Source organism: Eleginops maclovinus, chromosome 9 (assembly GCF_036324505.1).
Source record: "Eleginops maclovinus isolate JMC-PN-2008 ecotype Puerto Natales chromosome 9, JC_Emac_rtc_rv5, whole genome shotgun sequence".
In the NCBI taxonomy this organism is placed as follows: Eukaryota; Metazoa; Chordata; class Actinopteri; order Perciformes; family Eleginopidae; genus Eleginops; species Eleginops maclovinus.
The window spans coordinates 2,143,488-2,155,050 of NC_086357.1; the positions used below are offsets into that span (position 1 = coordinate 2,143,488).

The following is an 11,563-nucleotide window of genomic DNA, read 5'->3' on the forward strand; positions in this document are numbered from 1 at the left end:
AATTCTTTTCACTCCTCTGTCAGAAATCTTGCGAGGAGCACCTGGTCGTGGCTGGTTTATGGTGAAATGATGTTCTTTCTGCTTCCGGATTAAGGCCCCAACAGTGCTCACTGGAACATTCAGGAGTTTAGAAATCCTTCTGTAATGCCATCATGTTTTGCAACAATAAGGTTGTGAAGGTCTTGAGAGAGCTCTTTGCTTTTACCCATCATGAGATCTTTCTTGTGTGACACCTTGGTAATGAGAGACCTTTTTATAGGCCATCAGTTGGGACTGAACCAGCTGATATTAATTTGCACTGAGGATGCTTTCTAATTACTGATAGATTTCAGCTGGTGTCTTGGCTTTCCATGGCTTTTTGCACCTCCCTTTCTTCATGTGTTCAATACTTTTTCCCTATGTCATTCCATTTTAATACACATAACTTAATTCATGGACATCTATGGTTTGATTGCTTTGCATGTCTGGATTGCATGAGTTGTTCTGATAAAAATGTCATGTCAATAGCACCTTTAGAAATATCTTTACTGAGAAAAATGGTGTTCAATAGTTATTTTACCCGCTGTATATCAAACCAATGTTGTGGAGTAGAAGTAGGATTGGGGAACAGGAAGAACATCAAATATTATTATTGTTTTTGCCAAAGACCTCCATACTGCCATTGTGACCCCGCTGTAGGGTTGTCTGTTAGAGGTTTCACAAAATATTTACACAATGAGATTTTTTGATGAAGATAATCAAAACATCTTATTTAAAACTATATAAATCATGTGGATATATTGTGCAGCTCTAAATAAATCTATACATTTGGTTAGAACAGAAATACTCAAGTTAAACACATAAACATCCACATTTTTACTTTAGTGAATATACTTTCATATTTTGTATACTCAAGATTCATTTGAGGATTTTTCATGATTGGCCTTTGCCCCCCCCTGCCTTTCCTGTGTGTGACTCCCCAGCTCCAAGGTACAGTGTGAGTCTTGATGAAGACCACCTAAACTAGAGAAAAAACATCTGTTATGTATAACATTTCCTCTGCCCTAATTTCTCAATCTTTCCCCAATCCTGGGATTTGTGCCGACAAGTCGTGCAATCAAAAACCCAAACGAGTCAGATACCACAGAGTTAAACCCCGGGCCCCTAATTACATGTGTCAGTGTTCGCAGGATCCTGCCCCAATGTACCTCAAAGGATCACTCCCCTTTGTTCTTTAAGCCCAGGGTCAAAGGAAGAATTAATACACAGATCAGTGTTAATTTGTAATATGTTGCATTTCCTAACAAAGCAGGAGGAAGAGTGCACAGACTCCCAGCTCCAGCGGTGTCTGTCAGGAACATTTGTACCTAAAACTGTCAGCATGACACAGAAGCGTATAAAGCTGCCAACAGACATGAGAGACAAGGTAGAAATGATCAATATAATATGAAGATGAATAAAATAGAAGGCAAGCTGATGTGAGGGAAGCAGAAGGAACAGCGAGAGAAAAAATTAAGCATTCATTGAAAAAAAGAAAAAAGAAGAAAATCTGAATTCCTGGGTCCTAATCTTTCGCTCCAAGCACTGCACTGCTAAGCTCTGGTTTGGGATGACAGGTCCCCCACCTGGACAAGCTTGGACAATGTCTCTGCTATGTCTCATTTCTGTGGGAACAGTGCAGCACAGACGGCTAATCACGTCCGGAACCAAAGGCACCTGCCCTATCTGCCTCTACATTTGGTGGGGAATCTTTAAAGAGGCTAAACCTCACTTTCATGCTTGTCTTTTATTCACGGTAAGTGCTTATCGAAGCCGAGCTGTTGCCACTGCCCCATCTTCCCTCCCACCAGCTCTGAGAATGCTTGACGTAAGTACAGCCAATCTGGGTAAATACGAATCTCTCCTTACTGTCACTGCTGGCATATTATGCCCCTGAGGGAACATTCTTTTCATAATATCATAAGCTGCTTAGCGGTGTGCTTCTATTTAAGGCATACATATTAATAGCTATAAGGAAATCATATTTGAACTGTTCCCTGCAATCAATGTCTTTGGGTTTGCTGTTATACTTTGTATAAGAAGGTGCTAATAACTTGAAGGCACTTACACTGGGCATCTAATCCCTTTGTATGATAGAGACTCATGTTGGCAGAGTGTGCAGATCATAGGACAAGGTGCTGCCGAGCTTTAGTCCTCAAATCACAACCCCGCTCTCTGCCTCGTCTTTTCCCCGGGAAACACAGCCCGGTGAGACCCTGCAGACGAAGTTACTGCACTAATACAGAAAGTTGTTTGATGCTCCTGACAACAGCTGCTTTAACCCTTTCCTGTCACACGGAGGCCTTCTTTCTTGTTTGTGCACGCTGCATGTCCTTTACGCTTCCTCGCTGTGGCCTCTTAGTGGAATTTGAGTGGGAGCTTTTTGGGAAATACATTTCTGAGATCAGTGTGGGTTAGGAACATGGATGCATGTTTAATTAATTCATATCTTTACTTCAATTAATCTGTGGAAATCAAAATTTCAAAGTCCAAGGAGATGTCTTAAAAAAAAAATGTTTTCAATTAACATTACGAAACCCAAATATATTCATTATATAGAAACATAAAACAGGAAAAAATCTCAAATTCCTCACACTATCCAAGCTTCAAACCATGAATTTAGGATTTTTTCCTTAAAAATAATAATACAAATGATCAATAAGTCTCTAAAAAAAGTCTTCAAAATGATTGCAATGCTATAAAAGTTGGTTTATCTGAGTGACATACAAGTATAACAGGCTGCTTGGTTTTTTGTAAGTAATTGTAAAAGACAATTATGTAAAACTTTTTTAAAAATAGGAACATTCTCTAATATATGAGGTACTTTAATTGTCAACACAAACAACACTGCACTAAATAATATCAGTATTTGTACTTTTTATTTCATAACAAATGATAAAGGTATTATTTTCTATTGACAGATTACACATAAGGAGGATCTAATGTAGATGGAGAGTGACTACTGTGCAATAAACTCTGACACAGGAGAGAGTGGATTCTAAGATTTAAAATAATATGTTTCCTGTTAGCAGGATTTTTGCAGGCTGCAGGAATCAAAAGCCTGCAGGAGGAATCTAAGAAGTCCTGGGTCTGTTCTTATGTTTGGAAATTTTGATAATTGTCTCTATCAACCATATCCTGAGAACATAAGAGGAACATTAATGAAAACACATCTACATAGTTCTGAAAAATAACAACATATTTATTGAATGCTTATATTGAGTGTCTTTAAATATCAGTTTATAAAATCTGATTCTTTTCTCATCATACTGTAATGCACTAGCAATAACATCAAGGACAATATAGAGTTTTTAAGACGTTGCAGAGGAAGGTGAATTACTTCCAGTGACTGGAGTTTTAAACAAAGAGGTGGCCAAAAATAAATATACTTTCAACACACATTCAGCAACAGCCAGTGAAGCCCTCCAGGTGGAGATTTCTCAGGTCTAAATTTTAGAGGATATGACGCCTGACATCATTTTTATTGGTGCTGTTTTAAGATCCCAGCCTCAGAATGCAACATTAGGAGCATGTGAAGATGTGTGAGGTTGCAGTACGCCCTGAGGCCAGCAGGGGGGGCTGGCTCACAGGCCTGAGAGCCGGGAGCAAGAAGGAGAGCTCTGCTGCGGTTGCTGGGGCACAGCTCTCTGAGCCCAGATGAGTGCTTCAATTGTGGGGATATTTCCCTCTAAGCCTGTGGTTGACAGCAACACAGTGCACTTATTTAAAGCAATTTCAAACATGTCTTGTCTGACAAGTTTTAAATCCTACTTAACACCCCGTAACAGCCACGAGTTTACTGTCAGAATTAAAGAAGAGAATTCTCAAAGGGAGAGAAATTATCACTTTCATTTTGTTCACCGCCGTTGTTTATAAAGGACATGGCAGGGATGTTTACCTAGGGATGAATACATTATTACCATTTTGCTACACAGTGTTTTTCATGCTGGAGAAAAGGCAGTTGAAAAGTTTACCTTATATTTTTTAATTGCTGCCATTACAGCTAAAGGAATAAAGGCGCACCTGAGCCTCAGTGGCTTCAGACTAAAGGCTCAGAACATTTGAATGCTTCAAACTGAATAGCTTGTGTAATAAGTAAAGACAAGTATTATTTCTCTTTCCTTTCTCCATGTTTCCCTTTTCTACAGCACACAAGCAAAAAATGTTCAAAGGAATTTCTATTTGATCTAATTTAGCACATCTCTTTGTACTCTATCTGCACCCTTTGTGTTTATTCCAGTTGCCACCCAACACAGCGTTTTATTTACATTAAGACATAGGGGATCAGATCTAGGCCTGCCTCGGCAGCAGCTCATGTCGTGCCTGCAGAGATGGGCTTTCCTGCTTAGATTCAACATTCTTTATCAGTCCCCAAAAGCAAAAAAAAAACAAATCACCAAATGTAACAATCTTCCTCCTGTCCTCCTTGTGATTGCATGTTAGGCACTGAGGTGATAAGCACACTGGTACGTGTTGTTGCTGTGTGAAAGACACCCTTTATCGGCTCATACCTCTGACTTGTGCTTAGTCTAGTCAGCCGGAGAAATATGACGGAAATCTGATAGGGGAATGGTCCCATCTCCACATCAGCGCAAGTGCACGCCGAGCAAGCCAGTGTTTATGCTTCCCGGGCCTTGGTGTTCTCAGGGGAAAAATGTCAATAGAGTGTCAGTGGGAGCATCTTGCCAATGAGAGGGAGCCTTCTGACCCGAGCAGCACCTCTCGCCTCCTCAAATTTCCGTCTCGTACACGGCCGTCGCCTTTCAGAACGGTCGTTGCCATTTTGAATGGTTGATTCCATATCCAAGCGACCGATCTTGAATTCCGAATGCACGTGGAATATTCGTAAGTTTTCGTAACTTCTCAGAGTTCTTAGTGTAGTGCCCTACTAATTTCTGTTTACATTTTCAGTCATTCGTTAAGTTATCATATTTCCTATGTTTTAGAAGTCCTTGAACTTTACATTTGCATTGGTTGGTAGAGGTGTCAGTTGTATAGAGAATAAATCAGAGTTCAGTGTTTTAACCATAGACTGTATATATAGATGGACAGAGTGGCTCCATTCAGCTGTGTTCTATAGAATTGAAGCAACCGAGGCGACGCCATCTTTGAAAATTTGGAGCCAGTTCGAAGTACGCTTGCGCAGTAGAATCTGAAGCATGCGCAGTGAAGAGGAGGTCGCGATCAGACCCGCCCACTCATCGAGTGAAACACGCCCCTTATCGAGTGAAACACGCCCCCTTCTCCGTCCGTTCCCCACCACACACACAGGCCGAGTCCGACTCTCTGGGGCTAAACTGGCTGAAACTACAGTGCCCAGTTCGGTCTGGGTATTTGGATTTTCTCCGGTAAGTGTAACGTAACGTAACAGATTGCCAACTAGATCGCTATTCCTGGCACAATGTCAAATAAGATACATAAATAATAACAATAATAACCATCCTTCTACCTAATGTCACTAAGAACAGTGGCGGTGCGTCAATAGTGGGCGCTTGGGCGCCGCCCACCCTGACTTTTTGAGTTAAAAAACGTTATATATACAACATAATTGAAATAAGAAATGTACCGTGTTTATGGGTTAAATGTGTATGGGAGACCACTGTCAAGAACCGCTAAAATGTGTCCGGACATAATATATTGCCATTCGCCTTTTCTGAGAATAGGCAGGTCGGCTAAATCCGTGTATCATTCGTTCATTTGTTTTTCCGATTTCAAAACCAAAACCAGAAATCGGATAACGGTTCGTTTTCTCGTTTTTCCGATTTCAATACCAAAACCAGAAATCGGATAACGGTTCGTTTTCTCGTTTTTCCGATTTCAAAACCAAAACCAGAAATCGGATTACGGTTCGTTTTCTCGTTTTTCGTTTTCTCGTTTTCTCGTTTTTTCGATTATGCACCCCCAAACGGAAAATGGAAAATGAAACAATCGGATAACAAATGAACGAATGATACACGGATTCTTGCGCAGGGCTGGCAGGGCTCGTTTGGTTGTCAGGGAAACCAAACAATCGCGAGCCACAGGGTAAAAGATCATCGGTGCCTACTGTATGAAGCAGCTTGTAACATGGGGGTTTTGAGCATTTGATCTAAATAAATACGTCATATGTTTAATCCTTACTTTAGCAATCTCCATCGTAGCCTATTCGCGTAGGTCTGTCATTGTTATGTGCATTGTTGTTGTTGGCTGATATCAGGCTAGCTTACTATGAAAAACCCATGAAAGTCCATATAGGCATACAAGAGTAGACCTAGGAAATCACCTTATCACCACTGTTGGGCAAGTTACTCAAAAACTACAACAGTGAGACCAGAGGACCTCAAGACCGAAAAAATAGCTGTCATCTTTCAAGTAAGTAGCCTATATCACACAATCCTGTCTAATTTCACTATTTAATTTTTATTTCACTATTTTATTCATGCATGGGGTAAGATTAGCCACCTGAAAAACATATTTAAAAAGAGAATATTATTTTAACCATGAAAGTTTATCAATTAGTTTTTGCATTAATAGTAACATGACACTTTGAAATTTGGTATGATGTGAAGATTTGAAACAAATTACGCCTTTATCACTCAAATTACGCCTTTATGTAAAAAGTGGCTCAACTTACCCCGGTCTCCCCTATATGTAACAAATCATAATCTCATCTCTTATCACACAGGTGCAGAAGGACACTATTTATTTAACAGATGACCACAACATCGCCATCTTCCCAGAGGAGAACGGGCACTTCATCTCTGTGGATCTGGTGGACCGGGGCCACTACGAGGTGCATGGGGATGCCTCGGCATCAGCAGCAGCAGCACCACCACCACCACCTGCAACAGCAACAGCAGCAGCAGCGGACCAACGTCCACGATATTTGTATTCTTGTGCTGTCACTGTAGGATCCAACTTCTGGAAGCAGAATTCTAGGAAGACTTTTGCTGTTCCTGAGATTCAGCTGGGACAGCTTGGCAAAAGGAGGCGGCTAAGGTAGTCTTTTGTCATAACATCTAAATAGTTAAATGCTGTATTTCAATTTAATTTAGTCTTTTAAGGCGAGAGGGCACACCTAGATTCGGATTAATAGGCAGGACTTTGAAACTTCTCCAGTTATTAGGGGCATAAAAACCTAATTTTTTTTGTATGGCAAGTTTTCTATTTTGAAAGAAGACATGTAAATGGATCAAATTCTGAAACAATCTCAAAATCACCCACATTTGAGATAAATGGCATTCGGGGGTGTGCCCTCTCGCCTTAAAGGGGACTGTAAATTCCCAGTCATTTGTTTATATTTTCCATTATTCAATAATAAATAATACATTGTAAATTCAAAATGTTTTTTCAGTCGTAGAGAAGACACTGGTCTTCAAGACGTGGTGGCCGAGATAGAGGAGGTGATCGAGGCAGCCCAGGGCCTGAAGGAGGTCACCAAGAGCATCAAGGAGGTAACAGAAGGGACTGGCAAAGCAACTCTACTGTGCCTACAAGAGGGAGAAGTGAATGCCCTGAAGACTGTCTTTGGCTGCCTTGTGTGCCCAGGTTAGTACAGTTTTACTTGTAGTTGATTATCAAGTTGATTTCCAAGTCAAGAAGGTAAACTAAACACGTAGGCCTAAGGAAAAACAATTAAGGTCTACCAAAATGTTATGTTTTTTAATCTACAGGTCCTGTGGAAAAACCCATTTTTTCATCTTGCTGCAGAAGCATCATCGGATGCAGGTCGTGCATTCAACAGTGGGAACACAGCCACGACTACTGCCCGAAGTGTCGGTGTCAAGACAGGGAGACAAATGAAGTGGATGGGTTGGACGAGGCCCTGGCAGTGCTGAGGAAGCTTTTTTAAAATAAATAAATAATTCAAAACGATGTTGATTTTAACACGATTCATATGTATTTATTTATTTACAATGTTGCATGCATGTCAGAGACATTAATTAGATGGAGCAGTGCCTCCTGAAACATGGTGTAGTCCTGGTTAACGACCGTATCGAAGAGATGAGACATGTCCGGGTACCTCTCCCCAAACGCTTGCTCTGCTAGACCTCTCTGTTCATCGGATGAAAACGGGTCAGAGCCAAAGGCTGAAACCCAAGTCAGAGATGATCCCATCTCCTCCTCGTACATATGTGCTGCCTCAGCAGCATTGGGCAGCAGCTCTACAGGACAGCTGGCTGGACACCTAGCAGCCGCAAGTTGGTTTGGTATCCCTCTGCCTAAAATGAGTAAAAAAAAGTTTTACATTTTATACAATTTTTTCCCTTTTTTTTGGTCAGTGAAAAACTGCTATTACACTTGTAAGCTATTACACTTTACCTGGTATCCTATGTGCATTCCAGGACTGCACAACTCGAGCAAGTCCTATTGCACTGACTTGACAGGCCAAGTTTGACACACAGAATTTAGTTGTGTTGTCCTGCATGTCCACTAGTTCCTGGTCCTGTAGGTGGATGAGGGCCTGTTTGATGGATAGTTGACCCGGTTGTTGACCTCTGGCCAAATTCTTTCCACTCGAAGATTCTGTTTAAATCACACACACAAAAAAACGTTTTGTATATGACATTTCAGACATTTTTTAACCACCCAAAAGTAATAAAAGGCTGAAGACAGATCCCAGTAGTAGTAGGCTAGTAGTAGTAGTAGTAGCCTAGTACTACTAGAAAAAAATACCTTTGAAGAGGTTGTCTGCAGGTAAGGGAGTCTATTGGTGTTGTGTCGATGTTCAGCCAACTTCTCCTGCATGTATAACGTCAAATAAAACTCCTTGCCGTGATCAACTCTAATCTGGTCCCACATTCCGTTGTTGACAACTGCTTTCCTGTATTTAAAAAAGGAAGGAAAGAAAGAAAGAAATGAAAAAGAGCAGTGTAAATTGGCATTAATTAATTAATGACATTAATGAATGGATTAATGAATCATTTGTAGGCTATTACTTGTGTAGTACATTTGCTTTTGAGCACACATGTAACACTGATGTAGACATAGAGGATTTCCAACTTGCCTGTAAACTTCCTCATAGATGATCAGATTGTTCTTCACGGGCATCGTGAATTGAGCCATAATTTTACTGCTGTACCCATCTACAGCCAACACATGGGTCACTCCGAACATACCCAACTTTTCGTTTTGGTCCATGTGTAATTTATGGCCCGTGTAGTCTGCGTGATAAGGGACTGGGTTCAGGTTTCTTGCTCCCTAAAAGAAGTACAATCCAATCAATGAAAAATAGGCCTACAATAACATCAACAGAAACATTCACGTTATTTGCAAATATGATTACTATGTAGGCCTAGTAAACACACAACATTAAGTTAACATTCATGATGTCAGCAATTTTAGAGCTTATTTTTTGCGCACTCGTTAGGCCTACCTCACGACGTAGCTCATTGTAGGGCTGATGGACGTTTCGTAGGATCCTTCCCACTCGCGGTTCACCCACTTTCACCCCCACAGATGACAGGTACCCTGTCATAAATTTCCGTCCGTACGTTGGACCGGTCTATGGACAGTAAATAAACACACAACTAAACAAACAAACAAATACCCTAATAATAAAGTCATAAAGGATTACAAGTGTGTAGCCTAGCCTACATTCAATTATTAGGCCGAGGCTAGGCTATTTCGGCTACGGTTTAGCCCAGACGGCAAAATATGTTTGGCCCGATCTATTTCCTATCTGGGGCTCATCTGGCCCTGAATCGTTTTCGGTATTCATAAGGCTATGGCAATAATATTCAAACAAATGCCTAGTTCTAGATCTAGGCTTACTCACCTTTTGAATAGATGTCAGGACAGCTTCTTCCAGCTCTTGGTCTGTGATGTGCCCCTTCCGTCTCAGCCCAACGTCGCCACAGAATCTCCTCACCGACATCTCCGAGGACCCCTTAATTCCCATACTCTTCAATGTCTCAGACATTTCGGCGTGAGTTTTCCCCGACAGAAAGAGTTGATTTATCATCTCGTAGTGAGACTCCAAATTAGCCATGTTTCCTTACAGATCAGTTGTGGCATGAGTCAGTTGTTGGCTCGCGATCGGTTTCCCTGACAACTAACATTTCCGTTTGGGGGTGCATAATCGAAAAAACGAGAAAACGAGAAAACGAAAAACGAGAAAACGAACCGTAATCCGATTTCTGGTTTTGGTTTTGAAATCGGAAAAACGAGAAAACGAACCGTTATCCGATTTCTGGTTTTGGTATTGAAATCGGAAAAACGAGAAAACGAACCGTTATCCGATTTCTGGTTTTGGTTTTGAAATCGGAAAAACAAATGAACGAATGATACACGGATTCGGCTACCGTCCGTGGGCGCCGATAACATGGGAGTCTATAGGAGAGCTTATACTTTTCTCAGTCATTTTAACAAGGATAGCTTTTCATTGGGGGATGAAACTTAGATCTGTGGGCGCAAATCTTTGCGCCCACAGCCAATGGCATTGTTTCTTAGTTCAATGTGACATTCTTAGATACGCGATTGGACTATTTTGGCGAATCAGCATCGTTATCATTCCCTAACCACAAGCGTAAAGAGCAGCACCGTAGCTAGCTGAAACTTAGATTGAGTGAATATGGCGACATCGATGGCTGAGAACTCCGTGCAAGCTCTACTTAAAACACCGTTTCATCGACTATCAGATGTCGAAAAGAAGAAATTGAAAGACTTGGGACCCGAGCGTCCGGATTTAAACATTCAACAGACGACCACTGATCGCGGGAGAACCTACACTCGGACTTTCTCCTCAAACTTGTATGCTAAGCGGAATTGGTTAGCTGGTTGTACAGTGAGCAATGCCTTTTTTTGTTTCCCTTGTCTGTTATTTCAAAGTCCTGGGACTGAAACACTTTGGACTACAACCGGGATGAAGGATCTAAAGCACTTCACACAAAAATGTAAGAAGCACGAATGTGGCCGCAGCCACCTAACCAACTGTCTTAAGCTAAACCTCTAAAAAAGTGCTATTTAAACCGTGCCGCCCAACTGCGCCCCCCCCAAAAAAATGTTCACCAGCCGCCACTGACTAAGAATAATGTTATTTGTTAATTTCACCTCATGTATTTCACAGAGCACGTCAAACACCCTCATCGCAAAGCCAGCTGTGACAGCTGTCATTAAATATTCAGCCTAGAATATTTAAACGTTAACGTTAACTTTTTTCTCATTAGAAATCTCGATGTTTCGAGCGTCTTCAACATACAAATCTATCTGTTTTTCGTTGGTATATGACCATAATCCTTTCAAGGATGTCCGAAAATCTATAGATTACTGTCAAATTAAGTAAACTTTCTAACGTTAGCGGCTAAGCTATCGCTACCGTCATTTTAATGAGTTCGCTAGCTAATATTAAGTTAATATTCACTTACCGAAAAAACTGCACAGAGCTCCCCTGAGATGGCCTGTTAGTACAATCAACAGCACAACAAGACATGACTGTCAATATATAAATGTAAAGTAATAACAGCAAATAAAACAAATATGAGTTGCCTGACAAAAGAACACCACTACAGCCGAGCCTACAGCTACTCTGAATGAAATGAAATGTTGAAGGAGGTTGCAAGCGGCT

At 41.0% G+C, this 11,563-nt stretch overlaps 2 protein-coding genes across 2 annotated transcripts; one reads left to right on the forward strand and one right to left on the reverse strand.

The window, feature by feature from the left end:
• The first annotated feature begins 1,360 nt into the window (after positions 1–1,360).
• Positions 1,361–8,454, forward strand: LOC134869718 (uncharacterized). The gene is made up of 5 exons (XM_063891588.1): positions 1,361–1,405; positions 6,253–6,369; positions 6,683–6,996; positions 7,352–7,545; positions 7,671–8,454. Exons 1-5 carry the CDS (start codon positions 1,361–1,363, stop codon positions 7,847–7,849), a joined length of 849 nt encoding a protein of 282 aa, XP_063747658.1. The 3' UTR covers positions 7,850–8,454.
• LOC134869204 (uncharacterized) lies at positions 7,875–10,288 on the reverse strand. Its single transcript, XM_063890674.1, is given in 7 exon segments — positions 7,875–8,219; positions 8,320–8,469; positions 8,472–8,523; positions 8,674–8,821; positions 9,005–9,198; positions 9,374–9,502; positions 9,776–10,288. Coding segments are annotated over 7 exon segments (1,197 nt in total). The 5' UTR covers positions 9,989–10,288; the 3' UTR covers positions 7,875–7,908.
• Positions 10,289–11,563: the final 1,275 nt, after the last annotated feature.